Source organism: Lithobates pipiens, unplaced genomic scaffold, assembly GCF_037356315.1.
Source record: "Lithobates pipiens isolate NorthernLeopardFrog02 unplaced genomic scaffold, aLitPip1_a1.2 Scaffold_18, whole genome shotgun sequence".
In the NCBI taxonomy this organism is placed as follows: Eukaryota; Metazoa; Chordata; class Amphibia; order Anura; family Ranidae; genus Lithobates; species Lithobates pipiens.
In genome coordinates, this window is record NW_027507758.1 from 126,290,566 (window position 1) to 126,313,850 (window position 23,285).

Below are 23,285 nucleotides of genomic sequence, written 5' to 3' on the forward strand. Positions count from 1 at the left end.
ATACTTGTTTCACGTCATGTGCCTTTTCAGCTGCAACAATCCCTGATTGATGATCGGGGCAGGTACATCTTTTTGCTTTGTAAACTGGCAGGTTTAAACTGTATCATTGCTAACATTTATGTCTCTCCACCCTTCTCGTTTGAAAGCCTGACTTGCCTGGCAAGATTCCTAGCAGTGCACCCTAACCTACCGGTGTGGGCGCTGGGAGATTATAATAATGTTATGGACAAACATATGGACAAATTTAAAGCTGGGACCGGTGGTAACCACCCCCTTCGCTACGGCTCAATGTTATTCCTGTTACTCATTATCCTATAAATGCTTATCTAGAATTGATCTATGTTTGGGTAATGATCTAGCGCACTCTCTCACCACCTTGGTGGTGTATGCCCCACGCAACATTTCAGACCACTCTCTCATGTGTGCACGTGTAAACGCTATCCCTAGCTCCAAGTGCAAGCTGTGGAAGGTGAGCCCGTTTTGGCTTGCTCTCTTCCCAGAGCCTGATCCGTCTCCGGGGGCCCTTCGGGAGTTCCTGGAGATTAATCGGGGCTCGGCAACATCTATGGTGGTATGGGATGCCTTGAAGGCCCATCTGAGGACCAATCTCATTAGGCAAATCAACCTCATTAAAACAAATACCAAAGAATGGGAGAACTTAGTGATGCAGGAGGCGGCCAAGGCGGAGAAAACATATTTCTGATCCTTGCCCTGCCTCAGAGCGTAAATGGCAGGAGGCACAGGTACTCTATAGACAGGTCTCTGTATCAGAGAGCAGGAGAACAAACGTATTTTAACGAAGGGGAAAATACTGGTCATTTGCTTGCAATGATTGCTAGAGCCCAACAGGACAGCACACACATTGAATGTATACAGAATACAGTAGGAGACATGATTACAGATCAAAGTCGCGTTCCCGAGGTAATTTCTGACTTTTTCAGGGACTTATACGCCTCTAAGGTCCACGAAGGAGGAACTGGACCAATTTTTGGACCAGTGCTCCCTTCCGTACTTGTACCAGCAGGCCCGGGCCGCACTTAACATGTCAATAACTCTAGAGGAACTTTCCCTGGCAGTGGCGCAGCTGGCGAACAATAAGTCGCCAGGTGCGGATGGCCTACCCACTGAAATATATGGGAAATATGGAGATGTTCTCCTTCCCACTCTGTTGGCCACCCTGAATGATGCCCTCCATGGGGGCGGATTACCCGCCTCCATGAATGAGGCCATCATTGTGGTCACACCGAAGCCTGATAAAGACCTTCTGCAGCCTGACTCATATCGACCCATATCACTTCTCAATACTGACGTGAAGATTTTGGCTAGGCTACTGGCTACTAGATTGTCGGGGGTGGTGGTGGACCTGGTGCATCCAGACCAATCCGGCTTTATCCCAACTTGATCCACATCATTGAATATCCGACGACTGTTTCTTAATAAACAAATTCCAGTTGACAACCGCAACAATAGAGCTGTTTTCTCCCTTGACGCTGCCAAGGCATTTGACAGCGTGGAATGGAAGTATTTGTGGGAGGTGCTGTGGCACTTTGGGCTGGGAGATACATTCATTTCCTGGGTGCAGCTGCTGTACAAGGCCCCTACGGCCAGAGTGAGGATTAACGACACCCTCTCTGAGGCATTGCCGTTGTTTAGGGGCACGCGGCAGGGGTGCCCACTGTCATCCCTGCTGTTTGCCCTTGCATTGGAACCTCTGGCGGCTAGAGTTAGGGAGTCACCTCACATAGTCGGTTTGCGACGCGGCTGTCAGGAAGAAAATATTTCACTATACGCGGATGACACACTGCTGTACTTAGGTGACACCGCGAGTTCCCTGAGAGCGGTCATGGCACTGATTGACCAATTTGGTCAGTTATCTGGCTTCGCCATTAATTGGCACAAGTCTACTCTCTTGCCATTAGACACCTTACCAGGGCCGTTGGCGGCGGATCTTTCACACATACCTGTAGTTACCACTTTCAAATATTTGGGCATAGTGGTGATGGGAGATCCAGGCGACTATAGCACGCTGAATCTTAAACCACTATTGCACAAATTTCGACAAAAGCAAGCTAGTTGGTGCAGGCTGCCGCTCTCGGTGACTGGGCGCGTAAACCTCACTAAGATGATTTGGGCCCCACAGCTGCTGTATATCCTGCATAATGCCCCGTTGTGGATACCGCAGTATTGGTTCAGGCGCATTGAATCACATTTCAGAGCCCTTATTTGGAAGGGTGGGGTGGTACGCATAAAACTGACTACCTTACAATACCCTAAGGAGCGAGGTGGCATGACTGTTCCGCACCCCCAGCTGTATTACCTTGAGGCCCAATTGCAGCACTTCATGGGTTGGGACTTAGCGACAAACAGGGACCCCTCAAGGAGACTATTGCTGGATCAGGCTGAAGCCTACACAGCCCTATCCCATATGAAAATGGGATTCCCTAATGTACCACCTAGCGCCCCTCCAGCTCAACTATTGAGGAAAGTATGGAGAGAAGTCAGGAGTATACTGGGAGTGACAGGTTACATGAGCTGTACCCCAATCTGGCAAAATAGACATTACCCAGACTTGGCTAAGGTACCCAAGCATCCGGTCTGGAGGAGGTTTATGGGTCAGATTTTACAGGAACCTAGGCTAAAGCCATATCCTCTCCTGTCGGTGGAGTTTCCGCCCCTCGGGGGCCATTATTTCCAATATATCAAACTAAAGCATGCAGTGGAAGTACAGGGCAGGCAGTCTGAACTTTGCTTGGACGACTCTGCATTTTTGAATTCTATATTTGTTGAACCTGAAAAGAAAGGGGCTATTTCCAGATTTTATACCCATCTACTGTCACACGTACAAGCTCCTGACCTTCTGCCATGTAGGGAAAAGTGGGAGAGAGATATTGGCCCTTTTGATGGCGAACAGTGGGAACAGATCCTGGAGGTGGGACCGATGGTGTCTGTAGCTCAGAGGTTGTCTCATTTGTTTATATTGCACCGTGTATACCGCACACCTGAGCAGCTACATAAGTGGGGAAGGAGAGACACTCCTATTTGTCCAAAATGTCAGGCCCACACAGGGGACCTAATCCACATGCTATGGAGATGCCTTAAATTGGTGAGGTACTGGAATGCTGTTGTGGCCAAAATGAATAATGTTTTCCGGGTGCAATTGGCAGTAGACCCATTGACATGCCTCTTGGGTAGTCTTGATTAGGGCCTGTATACCCCTTTGGTGTACATCGCGCTCACGAGGCTCCTTTATTTGGCTAGAAAATTGATTGGCCATCTTTGGCTCTCGGCCAATGTACCTGGGGTTACACAATGGATCCAGCAGGTTAACAACACCCTTGTGAGGGAAAAAAATACTTATCAACATAGGAAATCGCCCAATAAATTCTACGGCATATGGCAGTGTTGGTTGGGATCGCCGGATGTGGCGCCCCCACAACTGGCATTGGATAGATTGCTAATGGGATGATTGGCTTTGAGCAAGGTGCAGTAGGCAGATGATGGAGCACTGGGCGGGGTACACATTAAACACACTATGATATGTGCACCTTTCTCAATGATGGGAGTGGCTAGAGAGAGCTATCTTGTATTAGTTTACTTCATGTTTTTTGTTTGGGGTTTGTTTATTTTCTCTACCCCATTTATGTTACTTTTTTCCTTTTTTTTCCCATCTGTTTTGTGACAGGCTCTAGTTTCCTTAAAAAACAGATATGTGTATTATCATGTTCGTTCTCCCCCTGGATAAGGGAACGGCGAGGATGACGGGTCCCTTGCAGGGATTCATAATGTATGGGGTGGAGGTCGATGGTCACACATTGTCAAAATCTCTGTAAACTACTGGAAATGTAACAAGTATTACTGGTCATTGACTGTCTATCTCTGTAATTACTTCATGTGGTACCTAAAGTTAACATCTGTAAAACTTTTGTTAATAAAAAAAAAACAATAACAAACATGTTATACTTACCTGTTCTGTATAGAGGTTTTGCACAGGGCAGCCCAGATTGTCCTCTTCTCAGGTCCCTGGCTGGAGCTCCTGGCCCCTCTCTTCTGCCAAGTGCCACCACAGCAAGCAGCCACAGAGCTGCAGTTCAGCCCTGAACCCTCTTTCTCCTGATTGGCTGACAGCCAATTAGGAGGGAGAGTCCCGGACGGCCGAAGCACTCATGGATCGAGAGGGGGCTAAAATAAGTATTAGAGGGGGCTGGTGAACACAGAAGGGTTTTAATCATAATGTACAGAATGCATTAAAGAGGAAGTAAACCCTGATGGGTTTACTTCCTCTTTGTCTCCCTGCAAAGGCAAAGCATAATGGGCTACTATGCATTGCATAGTAGCCCATTATGTGTCACTTACTTGACACAGGAGCCAGCAATGTCACCGCTGTCCCCTGTAGTCCGGAGCAGCATCCATCTTCTTGTAGTCTGGAGCAGCGATGACGTCACTCCCGCGCATGCGCATGGGAGCCGCCACTAACGGCATATCGCCGCTGCTAACGACGTCAGTGCGCCTGTGTGCCCCTGTCTACGGCGCATGCGCCATAGACAGCCGTCACTGTATTTTACTAAATATCTCCTAAACCGTTTAGGTTTAGGAGGTATTTCTTGGACCTACAGGTAAGCCTTAATCTAAGCTCAAAAAACCTTATGCCTTTAAAATCACTTAAACCAGCTGCTAGTAGGCTTCACCACTACTTAAAACATGTTAAAATCCCACTGAAGCCTGCTAGCAGTTTGGTTAAAGTGGCAATAAACACTCCCATTAAGATCCGTGTATAAAATTTCCAAACAGGAAATGTAGGCCACTTTAAAGGCTTAAAGAAAGCAGCTTATAAACTTGCCAAAAGTTTTGCAAAAGAGTGCTGAAAAATTCATAAAAGCTCACTGTTCACGCTGCTCTTATAAAAGCTGAAGATCGTTTGTGTCAGCATGGCCGTCCCTCACTAACATGTGAAGCTGCTGGATGTGTTGAGGCTACATACAGCATACTGCACCGTGTCAGGTTCGAGCCTAGACTTCCTAATACCCGGAACACAAAGCCTATCTGATCGGTGCTCAGTCATTCAGAGAAAGCGATTTATTCTAGCAATGAACTCAAAGCTTCCTCTGATTAGCTGAGTCAGAGAGGTGGGCTAATGAAGTCACATGATGTGACTCAGCCAAATCAGAGGAAGCTTTCTATTCATTGCTAGAATGCATCACTTTCTCTAAAATGGCTGAGCGGCGATGAGATCCCGGATGGCTGAGAAACTCTGAGTTCCGGGTAAGACAGGTCTCCGCTCGAACCCGGAACACAGTGGGGTATGTTGTATGTAGCCTCAGCTACATACAGTTTATATCGCAAATCCAGCAGCCTTACCTTAGTGAAGGACATGCAAACCAACTATGTAAAATGTATCTAAAGCTGGAGGTAAGCTTTAACCGTGCACTAGGAGGATGCTTGCAACCATAAGAGTATATGGTAAGACAAGAGAGTGTTGGAGATACAATTGTTGTCTTGCTAAATAAGCTGTGGATCGCCAAATCAGATCAATAGCATCCTACTACGATATACAGTATAATATACAGACATATAATTTAATGACAGTCAGAAATTGATGACCTTCAGAAATATGTGGTTGACATTTAAAGCTGCCTTTAAACCCAGAACTGTCTATCTGTGAAAACGCCAGTCTGGTATTTCTAAATCTTTTTGATCTACTCACAATAGGCAACGTCCAACACACACTTTCACTGTGTTGCTGTTAAATACTCCACACATCAAGCGCACTTCAAAAGAAAAATGCCATGGCAACACAGCTAAAAGCATCAAAATTTACAAAGGCACATCAAGCAAATGACCTGAGTGGTAACAAAGCTAAAATTAGAAATTAAAAAAATGTATTTGTGTGTTTTCATAAACTATCAATTTCTTTGCCAACTAATTTAAAACAGGCACATTTATCGCACAAGAATGACGAAATGAGTTCTGAAAACACAAAGACCTTAATGTGATTGTAAATCCTTTACAGACACTTTTGCCTACAGGTAAGCCTATAATAAGGCTTTCCTGTAGGTACCGTGAATTTCTCCTAAACTTGCACTTGCACTGAAGAAACGGCTCATACGTACAGTTTCTTCAGCTGCTGTGCCGTTCCCGGCAGCTTCTATGCGCATGTGTGGCATCATCGCAGCTTTGGACAATCACAGTGCCAGAGCCCATTATCCCGGAAGTAACATTTCCGGAGACATGTCGCCCGTCACAGCAGTGTACGGGGACCGCTGGAACAGCATCGTTCTAAGGTAAGTATTTCATAATAAGCTAGTATGCGATGCATACTAACTCATTATGCTTTTGTCTTGCAGGTTGTTGTTTTTTTTTTCTAGGGTTTGCAACCACTTTAAGAAGTCTACCTGTAAATAAAATACATGTTCTGCTGCCCAGGACCTGATCTTCCTTCTCTTGAAGTGATCAGCATGTTGAAAAATCTTTTGCATCCAACACTTTCCTAGGAGTGTCAGATTCCTGGTTCTCCTATTGTAGTTCCTTGCAAAGCTCCCATGTCCAGGGCTGGACTGGCCTATAGGAACATTTCCCGGTAGGTTGCCTGCCTTGGGGCCGCTTTGATCAAAGCTGTGGCTGCAGTTCTCCCCTCCCTCCTCCTCCCCTCCTCCTGCCTACTTGTCACGCACAGTGGGAGACCGCTGTGTCACGGAAATGAGTGTTAATAGTTCAGCCGCGCTATGATAAAAGTCCCGCCCTCCTCCTAGACCAGCTTGTGTGATAACGCAGTGATCTGTCTATCACACGAGCTGGTCTAGGAGGAGGGTGTGACTTATCATAGCGCGGCCGAACATAGCTCTGTGACACACACACTGACTGGTGTGGCTGCAATGATGGCAAGGGAGGCTGCAATGAGGGTAGAGTACTTGGCTACAACAATGGTGAGGGAGGCTGCAATGAGGGCACAGTAACTGGCTGCAATGATGGCAAGGGACTGGGAGGCTGCAATGAGGGTACAGTACTTGGCTGCAATGATGGCAAGGGAGGCTGCAATGAGGGCACAGTAACTGGCTGAAATGATGGTGAGGGAGGCTGCAATGAAGGCACAGTAACTGGCTGCAACGATAGCAAGGGAGCCTGCAATGAGGGCACGGTAAGGCTGCAATGATGGCAAGGGGGGCTGCAATGAGGGCACAGTAAGGCGGCAATGATGGTGAGGCTGCAATGAGGGCACAGTAAGGTGGCAATGATGGGCACGGTGAGGCGGCAATGATGGGCACTGGTGAGGCTGCATTTGTTGGGCACTGGTGAGGCTGCATTTGTTGGGCACTGGTGAGGCTGCATTTGTTGGGCACTGGTGAGGCTGCATTTGTTGGGCACTGGTGAGGCTGCATTGATCTCTTGTATCATGTCCGCAGTCTCTGACCATCTCTTGTATCATGTGTGCAGACTCTGACCATCTCCTGTATCATGTCTACATTCTCTTAACAACTTTAATATCATGTCCTAAGTCTCTGACCATCTCCTGTACCATGCCTGCAGCCTCTGACATCTTGGCATAGCCTGTACTATGCCTGCAGCCTCTAACCATCTCTTGTATCATGTCTGCAACCTCTGACCATCTCTTGTCTTATATCACGTCTGTAGTATCTGAGGGAGTCTGGAGAGGAGTCAAGAATGGGAGCACCCCCAGGATGGGGGTCATGGGAGAAGTCAGACATGTGTGGACTGTGGAGAGGAGACTATAGAAAAACCAAACCCACCAAGCAGGAGCCAACTGACTGATCCCTGCATGGTGCACCTGAGAGGAAGTCAGTGACAACACTGCCAGGGCAGGCCAGTCGGGGGGGGGGCACTGATGTAAGGGGGAGTGAATACAATAAAGGGGGCACGTATATAAAGGTTTTCCCCTTATATCAGTAACCCATGCCACCCCTCCCCTTAGTGTATTCTTTCTGCGGAAGTAGGTCTCTAGTGACCAGAGTGGTCATCGTTCCCCCACCACCACATTTCCAGAGTCCCAGGTGTCCTACTTGACGATTGCTCCACTTTTACTACTTTTAATTGAAATTTACTGTTTTATATTTATATATATCTCTATCCATCTATCACTAGCCCTATGTGCTTTCATATTGGTCTTATTTATATATAATACACTCTTTAAATGTGTTTTAAAATGAATGGTTTTCCCTTTTTATAAACAAGAAAATAATGACGTTATGATGTTGGGGTGGTATAATAATGCTATGGGGCTGGTATGACAATTTCCAGGGCTGGTTTTTATTCCCACTCCGGCCCTTCTCATGTCTCTACTTTGTGTTCTAGTGATGTAGGAACCATCAGATGTAACAGCAGAGCTCAGCGGGAGGTAGCAGGCATCCAACACTCCCTAAAGCATTGGATGCAAAAGATTTCTCAATAACTTTATGTCTTCAAGAGTAAGAAAATTGGTGGCTGAGCAAGTATTAATTATTTTCTTTGGAGGCAGACCTTAACCACTTCAGCCCCGGACCATTTTGCTGGCCAAAGACTAGACCACTTTTTGCAATTCGGCACTGCGTCGCTTTAACTGACAATTCGCGCGGTCGTGCGACTTGGCTTCCAAACATAATTGACGTCCCTTTTTTCCCACAAATAGAGCTTTCTTTTGGTAGTATTTGATCACCCCTGCGGTTTTTATTTTTTGCGCTATAAACAAAAATAGAGCGACAATTTTGAAAAAAAGCATTATTTTTTGTTATAATAAATATCCCCCAAAAATATATAAAAAAACATTTTTTTCCCTCAGATTAGGCCGATACGTATTCTTCTACATATTTTTGGTAAAAAAAATAAAAATAAAATCGCAATAAGCGTTTATTGATTGGTTTGCACAAAAGTTACAGCGTTTACAAAATAGGGGATAGTTTTATGGCATTTTTTTTAATAACTTTTTTTTTACTAGTAATAACGGCGATCAGCGATTTTTATTGTGACTGCGACATTATGGCGGACACATCAGACATTTTTGACACATTTTTGGGACCATTGTCATTTATACAGCAATCACTGCTATATAAAATGCAGCGATTCCTGTGTAAATGACACTGGCAGTGAAGGGGTTAACCAGTGGGTGGCAGTGTAGGGGTTAAAGGGGTTGTAAAGGTAAATGTTTTTTCACCTTAATACATTCTATGCATTAAGGTGAAAAAGCATCTCACAGTGCTGGCGCCCCCAGCCCATCCGTTTTACTTACCTCACCCCTCGAAAGTCCCACGCCTTTTGCCACATTTCAGGCTTCAAACATAAAGATATAAAATTTTAATTTTTTGTGAAGAATCACCAACAAGTGGGACACAATTGTGAAGTGGAACGAAATCTATTGGATTTTTTAAACTTTTTTAACTAATAAAAAATGAAAAGTGGGGCATGCAAAATTATTCGGCCCCCTTGCGTTAATACTTTGTAGAGCCACCTTTTTGCTGCGATTACAGCTGCAAGTCGCTTGGGGTATGTCTCTATCAGTTTTGCACATCGAGAGACTGAAATTCTTGCCCATTCTTCCTTGCAAAACAGCTCGAGCTCAGTGAGGTTGGATGGAGAGCGTTTGTGAACAGCAGTTTTCAGCTCTTTCCACAGATTCTCGATTGGATTCAGGTTTGGACTTTGACTTGGCCATTCTAACACCTGGATATGTTTATTTGTGAACCATTCCTTTGTAGATTTTGCTGTATGTTTGGGATCATTGTCTTGTTGGAAGATAAATCTCCGTCCCAGTTTCAGGTCTTTTGCAGACTCCAACAGGTTTTCATCCAGAATGGTCCTGTATTTGGCTGCATCCATCTTCCCCTCAATTTTAACCATCTTCCCTGACCCTGCTGAAGAAAAGCAGGCCCAAACCATGATGCTGCCACCACCATGTTTGACAGTGGGGAGGGTGTGTTGAGGGTGATGAGCTGTGTTGCTTTTATGCCAAACATATCGTTTTGCATTGTGGGCAAAAAGTTTGATTTTGGTTTCATCTGACCAGAGCACCTTCTTCCACATGTTTGGTGTGTCTCCTAGGTGGCTTGTGGCAAACTTTAGACGAGACTTTTTATGGATATCTTTGAGAAATGGCTTTCTTCTTGCCACTCTTCCATAAAGGCCAGATTTGTGCAGTGTACGACTGATTGTTGTCCTATGGACAGACTCTCCCACCTCAGCTGTAGTTCTCTGCAGTTCATCCAGAGTGATCATGGGCCTCTTGGCTGCATCTCTGATCAGTCTTCTCCTTGTCTGAGCTGAAAGTTTAGAGGGACGGTCAGGTCTTGGTAGATTTGCAGTGGTCTGATACTCCTTCCATTTCAAAATGATCGCTTGCACAGTGCTCCTTGGGATGTTTAAAGCTTGGGAAATCTTTTTGTATCCCAATCCGGCTTTAAACTTCTCCACAACAGTATTACGGACCTGCCTGGTGTGTTCCTTGGTCTTCATGATGCTCTCTGCGCTTTCAACAGAACCCTGAGACTATCACAGAGCAGGTGCATTTATACAGAGACTTGATTACACACAGGTGGATTCTATTTATCACCATCAGTCATTTAGGACAACATTGGATCATTCAGAGATCCTCGCTGAACTTCTGGAGTGAGTTTGCTGCAGTGAAAGTAAAGGGGCCGAATAATTTTGCACGCACCACTTTTCAGCTTTTTATTTGCTAAAAAAGTTTAAAATATTCAATAGATTTCGTTCCACTTCACAATTGTGTCCCACTTGGTGGTTCTTCACAAAAAATTTAAATTTTATATCTTTATGTTTGAAGCCTGAAATTTGGCAAAAGTTTGAAAAGTTCAAGGGGGCCGAATACTTTCGCAATGCACTGTATATATAATTTTTTTTTTTTAACATCCTCATTGTCCAAAAAGGAGGCTGTCAATATATCTATAATCTTTGGTGAAAACCTAAAAATGGCAACTGGATGCTATGGGCAAAGGCCCTTTCCTTCTAAATACAAAAAGTACACATTTATATATATTTTCTAATCAATGGCCTGACATCTAAATGTGCTCAACCACTTGCTGACCAGCCGCCGCAGTTATGCTCTGGCAACCTGGCTCGGCTGCGCAATAGGTGTACGTCGAACTCCTTTGTGGCTTTCTGTGGGCACGTGCGCCGATTGGCCAGCGAAGGAGCCAATCAGCGGGTCCCACGGACTTGATGTTCACGCCCAATCTTTCCCCACAGAGACAGAACGTGGATCTGCCAAAGTAAACAAGGCAGATCTACGTTCTGACAGGGAATCCCACAGAGATCCTGTCTTTCTGCTATGCAGGAAGACGGATCTGTGTGTTATCCCAGGCAGCCCAGTTAACCCTTTGATTGTCCCTGATGTTAACCCCTTCCCTGCCAGTGTAATACAATGTCAGTGCATTTTTTAGCACTGATCACTGTAATAATGTAACAATATCACTGGTTAAACAAAAAAAGTGTAAAAAATGTCAGTTAGATGTCTGATCTGTGTGCTGCAATGTTGCAGTCCTGCTTAAAAAAAAAAAAAAAAAAAAAAAAAAAATATCGCTGATCACCACCATTACTAGTTAAAAAAAAAAAAAAAAAAAACAACAATAAAAATTCCACAAATTTATCCCCCATCAATTATTTATTTTTATTTTAGCAAAAATATCTAGCAGAATACATATTAGCCTAAATTGATGAAGAAATTAGATTTTTTAAAACATTTTATCGGGTAAGTTTTATGGTAGAAAATAATTTATTTTTTTTTGCAGAATTGTCCATAATTTTTTTGTTTAACCACTTCCCACCCGGCCAATGTACAGATACGGCCGGGTGGGAGCTCTCTACTTCTGATAGGACGTTCAGGAATGTCCTTCAGAAGGAAGGGGATCGCCCGCGCAGCAGCGCGATCCCGATGTGCTCGTGTCACCCGGACACGGCGCATCTCGGATCAGCAGGAGGGCTCTGTGATTGGCCCTCCTGATCACATGACGGCCGTGTCCAATCACGGCCATCATGTGATGTAAACAAACATCCGGTTGCTAGGTAATCGGCTCCTCCTCTTCTCACACAGAAGTCATCGCTGAGGAGAGGAGAGCAGATCGCTGCAGCCGGCTGATGATCAGTGAGTATGAGCTGTTTTTTTACAGCTTTTTACTAACTGATCACCAGTCTAGTGTAAACACACATCACCACAATACACATGTCACCACACATGTCCCCAAAACATACATGTCCCCAAATAATAAAAAGACATGTCCCCCACATATGTCCCACTAAAATCACATGTTCCAATGGTTATCTGCACACATCTGTACATGATCATTTGCGTACATATGTCTGTGATCACACAAACCAATTATTATACACGTAACGGAATTTTTTTTACCAAAAACATGTAGCAAAATACATTTTGGCTTAAATTTATGACAAAATTAGATTTTATTGGATTTCTTTTAAAATAGAAAAAAGAAAATATTGTTTTTTTTTCCAAATTTCTGCTGTTTTTGCGCTTATATCGCAAAAAATAAAAAACGGAGTCGTGAATAAATACCACCAAAATAAAGCTCTATTTGTGCGAACAAAATGATAAAAATTTCATTTGGGTACAGTGTAGCATGACCGCGCAATTGTCACTGAAAGTGTGAGAGCGCTGAAAGCTGAAAATTGGGCTGGGAAGGAAGGGGGCGAAAGTGCCCGGTATTGTAGTGGTTAAAGTGTAAAAACCGCAGAGGTCATCAAATACTACCAAAAGAAAGCTCTATTTGTGGGAAAAAAATACATCAATTTTATTTGGGTACAGTGTCGCACGCCCACGCAGTTGTCAGCTAAATTAAAGAAGTGCCGTATCACACAAAATGGCCTGGTCATTAAGGGGGTAAATCCTTCCAGTCCTTAAGTGGTATTGCTTTCTCACCTCCATTAGGACCTGGATCGGGATGTCCAATGCTGACACCACCCCAGCTTTGTCCAGTCCACCCTCTCTCGTGTCTTTTAACTTTGGTCTTCTTTTTCTTCTCGAAATCATCTCTCTCCTTAATTATCTGAGCTTGCAATTCTTGCCGTTGCTCTTCAGTCCGCTGTTCAATGACTTGTTCCTTTTTGTTAATGAGTATAGGTGTATTTAAACCAGGCCACAGAAATCCAGATTTTCCTACAATAGAAAGATAGAATGGTATATTTGAACAGTGTCAGGCAGAAGCAGATCTGCTCACAATATTTTAGTGTAGTAACAAGGAGTATAATACATTTTGGTGTATGAACTGATCCTGGTAGAGACAGTGGGGTTGATTTACTTTACAAAGAATATCCAATTGCATGCAAGGAAAAACAAAACAAAGAAAACAGCATTTTTGCTTGCACATGATTGGATGATGGAAGTCAGCGGAGCTCTCCATTTCCTAAGCTCTGGAGCAACCACGCTTGCAAAAGTGCACAGTCTATTTGCCTTTAGTAAATCAACCCCAAAATGTTCAGTTAAGTAAATAAAATAATATTGTATAGGTGTATTGAAAGCATTTCTCATTGGTATTTTAACTTCAAATACTGTAGATCCACTCTCGATTCTGTTTAACAGACACCTCATAGAAACGTACAATTAAAGTGAACCTGAACTCAAAAAATAGGATTTCTGTACTCACCGTAAAATCCTTTTCCTGACAGACTCCATGGCAGCAACGTGTGGGTTAAGTCCCGCCTCCACTACCCTATAGGACACTACTCCCATAAATCTTTGCTCCCTGCCCATGGCCGTGTTCTTTTTTTGTCCTCCGTAGGACCCATTACGGTCTTTCTACCTGAAGATTGCTCCCACATGATTCCGTTGTTGGTTTGGCCGAATAGCGACTGTGGATGGAATTGTCGCATGACTCCGTTAAGCCCTAGCTACTAGCGGGGTATGGAGTGGGCATTTGCATATAAGCGCTGGAGGAAAGCCAGGAGCCTAGCAGGCTGCGCATTCGGTCGGATAGCCCAGCTAAATAGCAGGTGACCTATTTTGCCCTGAGAAGTCCGGTATGTATTGTGCTTACCTTCGGCCTGGAGACGATCGTGTGGGAGCGGTAAGATTGTTCCTCTTTTTCATGGCAGCAGTTTGTGTTTGTTCCTTGCCTTTTCTCCTTCATTTTCCGTTCGTTTTTTTGTGTGTCTATGTATGTGGGTATAGGCATGGCGGCCGGATTAGCCTGCGTTCCAGCCGCCGCTCACTTCCTGGTTTTCGTTGATACGTTCGTTCTGCGCATGCGCGAGTACGGCACAGGATCGAGGCTTGGTTCGCGCATGCGCGATAGCGGCAAAATGACGCTATTCGCGCATGCGCAGTAGCGGTGCACAGGACGCGGTGATGACGTCATTAAGGCGCCCTATTTAAACATAGAAAATAGCCTGCAAGCTTTGGGAATGCTTGCAGGTTATTACGTGACTGCTGTGGAGGTAGGTGGCCTTCTGGGAAGAAGGGGGTGGGCGTGTGTGTGTGTATGGTGCCCTCAGCCTTACTTATATGTCTTTGCAGCATTTATGGAAACCCCTAGAGATATGGACTCACCTCCGCCTGTATGTGGCCAGCCCTCTCATAATAGGTACTGTCTGGGGGGGAAGTAGGGGGGGGGGGGGGGGGAGGGGTCCGGTATTAGTCAGTGTGTCATCTTTCCTTATCTGTATGTCTCTTCTATCTCTGTCTTAGCCCATCTAGATCAGAACAGCAACGCAGCTCAACGCACAGAGGAAGCGATTCTTCTAAGTCTTACCACCGGTATTCTAAGTCTAAACATCACGGCTCACCCTCAAGATCTGGGCACCGTAGCGAGGATCGATCTCGCTCCTCCAGGGCTCATTCCAGCCGCTCAGTTATTAATACTTGCTGGGGATGCAGATCGCAAGTTCCTATTGGGAAATCCCTGTGTGACCTCTGCTTTTCCAAAGCCTCTAGTGAGAGAGGGGGTACGGACCAGCAACTAAGATCCCTTGTGGAAAAAGTGGTGAAAGAATCCCTCAAGGGGATCGGGGCCAGTCAGACCCGTGCCTCAGTCAGAATCACCTCAGTCACCAGTCAGGGAGTCGCATGCTCAAGAGCTCTGGGAGTCCTCTTTAACAAGCCACCATTCAGCTGCTGCTTCAGACAGTGAATCTGAGGAAGATAGTCCCTGTGTGGGGTTTGACTTTGCCTTACTTTCCCCCTTGGTGAAGGCCATCAGAGAGGCTTTGAACTGGGAAGATGAGGTGGCTAATCCTTCCAAACAAAGGAAGTATTTCAAGCAACTTAAAAGGGAGCGTCTTAACTTTCCATTCCTGTCTGAACTTGGTGAGGTCATCACGGATGAATGGAGTAAAGTTGAGAAAAAGAATAGTATGCTCTCAAAAGTCCTAAGGTTATATCCCTTTAAGGAGGATGAAGTCAAGTATCTGGAATCAGCTCCACTCGTGGATGCAGCGGTGATGAGACTAGTAAAACATGTGACCCTTCCATTGGAGGATACAGTTTCATTCAAGGATGCCTTAGATAGGCGGATTGATTCCGATTTAAAGAGAGTCTACCTCACTGCTGGTATGGCATGCAAGCCAGCATTGGCTTTAGCGGCAATGTCCAAGGCCATGGAAGTCTGGACGGACGGTGTGGATGATACCCTCAGAAACATTTCGGATGAAGTCGCTAAAAACTCTCCTATCCAGGAGTTACGGCTTGCTTCGGCTTTTCTGGGGGAGGCTTCGATTGACATCATCCGCCTAGTGTCCCGGGTTATGCTTTCAGCTGTAACCGCCAAACAGGCCCTTTGGCTCCGTCCCTGGCTGGTTGATCCAGCATCTAAACAGGTGTGGTGCCGTATCCCTTTCGAGGGTTCTTCCCTTTTTGGGAATAAATTGGATAATGCCATAACCCGGGCCACTGGTGGTAAGTCGGGGTTTCTTCCTCAGGATAGACGTTTAAAAAGCCAGAGGAGATTTTTTCCTAAAAAGCAGTATCAAGAGCAGGCCAGGGAGGCCCGTAGTTATAGACCGGGTCGGGAATATTCCAGACCATGGAAATCAAGGCAGTCATCCTTCAAGAAACCCGCCAAGAGCAGTGCGACAGGAGAGAGGGAACCAACCAAATCTTTTTGAGATTGGGCCCGCTCAGATAGGCCAGGTGGGGGCTCGTCTTCTACATTTTCGGCATGTCTGGGCGGCCTCAATCCAGGACTTCTGGACCGTCAGAACGGTCTCTTCAGGCCATTCTTGGACCTTCAGCAGGCCCCCAAGACTAAAGTATGTTCCCACTTCCTTTCCAGCCACAGAAGAAAAAAGGCAGATCTTGTTGGCCTACGTGAAATCTTTATTGGCTCAAGGCGCTGCCGTACCCGTGCCAGACGATCAACGAGGGAGAGGAATTTATTCTCCTCTTTTTATGGTCCAAAAGAAAAACGGTTCTTGGAGACCAGTCATAGACCTTACACATCTGAATCGTTTTATCAAAAAGGAAAGGTTCAAAATGGAAACCTTGTCAACAATACAACAGTCAGTCCAGTCAGGCGACTGGATGATTTCAATAGACCTAAAGGACGCTTACTTTCATGTCCCTGTGGCAGAAGATTTTCAGCAGTTTCTGCGATTTTCAGTAGGAAAACTACATCTCCAGTTCGTATGTCTCCCGTTCGGACTTTCAACGTCCCCCCGAGTGTTCTCAAAGGTGTTGGCCGTAGTGGCTCTATTGAGAATCAAGGGAATTCGTCTTCACCACTATTTGGACAATCTTCTGCTGCTAGCCCAGGACAGAGACCGTCTGTTAGTGGACAAGGGTCAGGTTATCTCCACTCTTCAAGAGTTCGGTTGGATCCTGAATCTAGAAAAGAGTCAGTTAATTCCTTCCCAGTCTCTTGTATTCCTAGGCGCACTCTTCAACACAGTGAAGGGTACCATCTCATTACCCGAAGAGAAAGTAGTGGTAATTCGGGACAGAATTCGTCCGGCCCTCTCAGCCTCCCATCTTCCGGCTCTTCAGTGCCTGAGAATTATTGGCACCATGGTGGCCACGATTCCAATGGTGAAGTGGGCCCAATGGAAGATGAGACCGTTCCAAAAAGGGTTTCTTCACCAATGGCTAGGCGACAAGACTCAACCTATCCGGATCACATCTTCAATGAGAATCTCTCTGCTCTGGTGGCTTCGGAAGGAGAACCTATTCAATTGTCATTCCATTCTCCCCATCTCATGGGTAACAATAACTTCGGATGCCAGCAACAGGAGCTGGGGCGCCCACTGTTTGACGGAAGTAGCACAAGGCACCTGGGACTTCCCTTCCAGGAGGATGGTGTCGAATATTCTAGAATTGAGGGCAGCCTTCCAGGCGCTCCTAGCCTTTCGTCATCTGGTCTCAGGAACCTCGGTCCTACTCAGACTAGACAACACAACAGCAGTGGCATATATAAGGAGACAAGGAGGTACTCGGAGTCTGTCCCTTCTTCAGGAGGTAGAGCCAATCATGTCCTGGGCTCAGAAGAACCTGGTCAACATTACAGCAACTTATGTTCCAGGAACGCAGAACGTCCAAGCGGATTTTCTGTCTCGAGTCAGTCTGGACAACAACGAATGGTCCCTTCACGAATACGTTTTCAGGTGGATTCTAACGTTGTGGTTCTCCCCAGAGGTCGACCTATTTGCCTCCCCTTGCAACAAGAAACTGGCAAGGTATTATTCCAGGTTTCGGGATCCTCAGGCCTACGGAGTGGATGCTCTGATGGATCGATGGTGGTTCAACAAAGCTTACGCCTTTCCTCCAACTCCTATTATTCTACAGTTCCTGCGGAGACTCAAATCAGAAGCAGTAGAGGTGATAGCTGTAATACCTTATTGGCCCAACAGGCCATGGTTTCCGCTTCTAATGCTCCTCAGTGTCAGAGATCCGATTCCCTTACCTCTCAGACCCGATCTTCTATCCCAGGGCTTGAAGCTCCATCCCTGCCCGGCCCATCTATGTCTGAGGGTCTGGTTTTTGAGAGGGGAAGGTTAGAGGCTCTGGGTTGTCCAAAGGAGGCTATTCCTACTCTCATGAGTGCAAGGAGGAAAAGTACCAACCAGGTGTATGAGAGGATTTGGTCTAGATTCACAAGTCACTTGTCTTCCAGGTCTTGCTCCAATGGTAATTTGACGGTTCAGGATGTTCTGGGTTTCTTATAGTCCGGACTAAACATTCCCCTATCTGTCAGCGCTCTTCGTGTGCAAGTCTCGGCAATTTCGGCCTTTTCTGGAGTATCCTGGGCTAAACATTCCTTGGTTCAGCAATTTTTTAAAGGAGCAATTAGACTTAGACCACAGAGGAAACCTAGATTCCCCAAGTGGGATTTACCGCTAGTTCTCGACTTCTTCTCTCATCTGGACAGAACACTTTCAGTCAAAGAATTGTCCCTAATGACATCTTTTTTGGTGGCCATATCCTCAGCAAAAAGAGTCTCTGAGATTCAGTCTTTAGGATCAAAAGGAACCTTTCCTCACATTCTTCCCTGACAGAGTGGTCCTAGTGCCAATGCTGGGTTCGAACCCAAAGGTTACCTCAGTCTTTCATGAAAATCAGGACATTACCCTTCCTACCTTTAATTCTGCTGGGAGTCAGGATCTTCATCCTCTCGACATGGGAGTTATTCTGAAACGATACCTGGAGGCGACAGCTTCTTTCCGGCAATCAGATTATCTTTTTGTTCTTTTTCATGGTAAAAGCAAAGGCCTTAGGGCTTCGGTCAGATCCATCTCCACGTGGGTGGTTCAGGCGATCCAGTGGGCTTATAATGAGAAGGGCTTGGCTCCTCCTGAGGCGGTTACGGCACATTCCACGAGAAGTCTCTCTACTTCTTGGGCAGCTTCACGTCATGTGGCTCCTGAGGTTATCTGCAAGGCTGCCTCTTGGTCATCCATTCATACATTTATGGCTCACTATTGTGTTGAACCTGCCAGTTTATCTTCCGTTGATTTTGGTTTAAAGGTGCTGTCGGTGGACAGTGTTAAATAAATTTTTGTTCAGCATTTTTGCCCACCGAGTGTGTTTGGCGAGTTATTTCCCACACGTTGCTGCCATGGAGTCTGTCAGGAAAACGGAAAATTCCTATCAAAATACTTACCGTAATTTTCCTTTCCTGATGGACTCCATGGCAGCAGGAGTTCCCTCCCAAAATGGCTGGAGTAGGCTAGTTATCGAACACGGCCATGGGCAGGGAGCAAAGATTTATGGGAGTAGTGTCCTATAGGGTAGTGGAGGCGGGACTTAACCCACACGTTGCTGCCATGGAGTCCATCAGGAAAGGAAAATTACGGTAAGTATTTTGATAGGAATTTTCAGTTTTCTCTGTAATTCACCGACTGACACAGCTCCTAAACTAAATGGTTTTGTTAGCCTGCCATTAGGAGAACTAGGCAAAAATTGTAACACAATACACAGAAATTTAGTCCCGCCCCGGGGGGCGGACCCTGTGCTAACAACCCTCCCAGCTCCCAGGCAGAACTCCGTACGTCAACAAGCAGTATAACGTAGAGAAAGGGAGGGGTGGATGCTGTGTTGGTCGGTGAATTACAGAGAAAAGGATTTTACGGTGAGTACAAAAATCCTATTTTCTCTTATATTCACCGACCGACACAGCTCCTCTCTGTAACTAAATGGGACGTCCCCAAGCAGTGCCAAACGAGGGGTGGGAAAAACAGCCTAAAAACTTCATCCACCATGGCAAGTGGGAACTAGTGAAACTAAACCCACAAAAAAACAGCAGTATGTGGAAAAACACCACCATATAACCGGGTATCCTCAACAGGAGTGATCCCCAAGACCGCAACATTGCGGAAGTAATGAAACAGTGCATTAACAAAACAGTACTGCGTTTTTATTGAAAAACCAGGAAAAAAATCTCAATTGCATAAATAATTGCAACTACATGTACAGGGGGTTTTATGTGGCGCTAACTAAAATATTACTAAAATGTGTTCTTACCAAGATAATATAGAAATAAAAATTATATAAATGTAAATTCATACAGTGCATACAAACGTACAATGAGGTAGCAAAAACTGATAACCAGCAATAAAGTGCATAAAATATCAATATGACATAAATAATAAAGTGCATCAAAATCACAATATAATACAAATAAATCAATCAGAGTCGATGCAACAGTGCAAATAGTGCAAAATCACATAACTTATTTCTGCCAAAAAACTTGACTTTCACCACGTGACTTTCTCAAAGGGCCTTTGAGAAAGTCACGTGGTATGTGACGCAACACGTCAGGGAGGAGTTGAGGTGTCGCTTGTTACTTCCGGTCGCGGCCGAGACCGGAAGCACCGCTGTTTACATTTGTGAATTCTTTTACTGTAATGTAAGTGTGGATATTTTTATTTATTTTTATTTAAATAAAGTGTATTTACGTTACTACTCAGTGGAGGCCCCCTTACTCTCTTATATATTACCCGGATTATGGATATTGGAGGAACTAGCTGGTGTCCCGGAGGTTATATTGATAAGTGGTGGAAGATTGCTTACTAACCACCCCTCAAGCTTGACATGGTCCTTAGGGACCTTGATTAGAGGTGAGAGGCTGGGGGAAACAAGGTGTGCACGTAAAGCACTGAAGGTTGAAGGAATAGTGTATATTACACTGATTGCTCACATTGCATAATTACCATCATTTGCTGAACGGATTGCACATTTGCTGAGTGGACTGTTTACACATTTTTTCACTTTGCACTGGATATTTATTTTCAACTTTGTGGAGTTTAAAGGAGTTTTTTGGCAGAAATAAGTTATGTGATTTTGCACTATTTGCACTGTTGCATCGACTCTTTGATTGATTTTTATTATATTGTCATTTTGATGCACTTTATTATTTATGTCATATTGATATTTTATGCACTTTATTGCTGGTTATCAGTTTTTGCTACCTCATTGCACATTTGTATGCACTGTATGAATTTACATTTATATAATTTTTATTTCTATATTTCTATATTATCTTGGTAAGAACACATTTTAATAATATTTTAGTTAGCGCCACATAAAACACCCCCTATATTTATATTTTGAGTGAAGAGAACACTTTTATATGTGAGCAGCTTTCTATAGTTTATACCCAGTTCTCCTAGCGAGGTGTTGCGCAACAGGACCTTCTTATTTTTACAATTGCAACTACATGGCCGCCTGCAAAACTTTGCAGCCAAAACAGGCATCAGCCGATGCACTGATATCTACCTTGTAGAATTTGGTAAACGTATGGACAGATGACCAGGTCGCTGCCTTACACACCTGAGCGACAGACGCTTGGTGTCGTAAGGCCCAAGACGTTCCGATGGCTCTTGTAGAGTGGGCCGTGACTGCAAAGGGGGGCACCTGCCCCTTCAAGGCATAGGCTTGGACTACAATCTGTCTGATCCACCTGGAAATGGTGGCCGATGAGACCGCCATACCCTTCTTTGGACCAGCCATCGAAACGAAAAGCGAGTCTGACTTCCGAAAGGGAGCTGTGGCAGACAAGTACACCTTCAGAGCCCTAACCACATCGAAGAAGAGCCACCTCCTTGGGGTGCTTCGGCTCAGGACACAAGGATGGTAATACAATGTCCTCATTGATATGAAATGCCGAAACCACCTTTGGTAGAAAGGATGGTTCCGGACGCAACACCACCTTATCCTTGTGGGTGACCAGATAAGGCGACTTGCACAATTCCGAAACCCTCCTGGCCGATGTGATGGCCACTAGAAAGACCACTTTCTGGGAAAGAGTCAACAAGGGAATCTCCCTGATGTTTTCAAACGGCGGCTTTTGAAGCGCCGACAACACCAGATTCAAATCCCATGAGGGTAATGGCGGACGCACCAGAGGGAATACATGACGCACCCCCTGAACAAAGGTACTCACTAATGAGTGAGATGCCAGGGGTCACTGAAAAAAGAAAGCCAAGGCTGCAATTTGCCCCTTAATGGTGCTTAACGCCAACTTCTGGTCTCCTCCTTGCTGAAGAAACAGCAGGATCATGGCATTGTCGGACTGTATCCTGGTCGGACATCCTTGAAGACATGTCAACCACGTGTGGAGGCACAGCCTGATTGCTCTCAATTTGAGCAGACTGATCGGCAACCTGCATTCGTCCGTCGACCCAAGGCCCTGAGCCGACTGAATTCCCATCACTCCACCACAGCCTGAGAGACTGGCGTCCGTAGTGAATACCGTCCATTGCAGAGGAAGGAAAGATTTTCCGGACTGAATCACCGGGGACCTCAACCACCAGATCAGACAGTCCCTGACTGGCTGGCTCACCTGGAACTGTCGATCCAGGGAGATTTGTCCCATTTTTGTCAAAATCTCCCTCTGCAGGACTCTGTTGTGGAACTGGGCATAATGTACTGCCTCGAAGGAGGCCACCATGAGCCCCAGTACTCTCCTGCAAAAACAGACCGACGACCATCATCAGTAGTTTGACCGCAGATCTGAGAGTCTGCAATTTGTCTGAGGGGAGAAAGACCCTCACTTCCCTGGCGTCCAATAGTAAACCCAGGTACTCCAGATGCTGGGTCGGCACAACCACCGACTTCTTTAGGGTCAACAGCCACCTAAATTCTCGCAGAGTCTGCATGGTGATCACCACATCCTCCTCTAATTCTGAGGCGGAAGATGCTCTCAGGAGGAGATCGTCTAGGTAACTCACGATCGCGATCCCGCGCTGTCACAACAACGCCAATACTGGAGCCAGTACTTTGGTAAAGACTCGGGGGGGCTGATGCCAGGCCAAAGGTAAGAGCCACAAACTGGTATTGGGCTTCCCCAACTGCCAAACGCAGAAATTTTTGATGCCGAAGGCATATGGGTATGTGCAGGTACGCATCCAGGATGTCCAAAGACACCAGGGAGTCCCCTTGATGGAGTGCAGCGACTACTGAGTGAACTGATTCCATTCTGAACCTCTGCACTTTTACAAAGTGACTGAGGGCTTTTAAGTCCAAGATTGGACGTACCCCTTCCTTCTTGGGAACCACGAACAGATTTGAGTAGAACCCCTGGAAGCGTTCCGATTGCGGAACTGGTACAATCACCCCCTGGTCCTGCAAGTCCCTTACTGCCCCTAGCAGGGCCTCCCGGTGAACCGGGGACGCGGGTATGCTGGGAGGGGAAGAATCTGTTTGGTGGCCAAGAGAGGAACTTGTAGCCAGAGGAAATCAGATCGCAGACCCATTGGTCGGACAACCGAGAGGTCCACCAGGCTACAAACTCCTGAAGGCGACCCCCCACCTGTGTTGCGGGTGGGGGCAAACCTTCATGGGGTAGCACTTTTGCTCGCAGGCTTGCGGTTCCAGGGATGCTTTTGTCCTTCAGAAGTCATCCTGTCGG

At 45.7% G+C, this 23,285-nt stretch overlaps 1 protein-coding gene across 1 annotated transcript in view; it reads right to left on the reverse strand.

Annotated features, from left to right (window-relative positions):
• Nucleotides 1-23,285, reverse strand: part of MRPS5 (mitochondrial ribosomal protein S5) — a 205,383-nt gene that overhangs the window by 103,637 nt on the left and 78,461 nt on the right. The window contains exon 4 of the mRNA XM_077486094.1: nucleotides 12,872-13,108. Within this exon, the coding sequence (XP_077342220.1) occupies nucleotides 12,872-13,108 (237 nt within the window). The remainder of the gene's footprint in view (nucleotides 1-12,871; nucleotides 13,109-23,285) is intronic.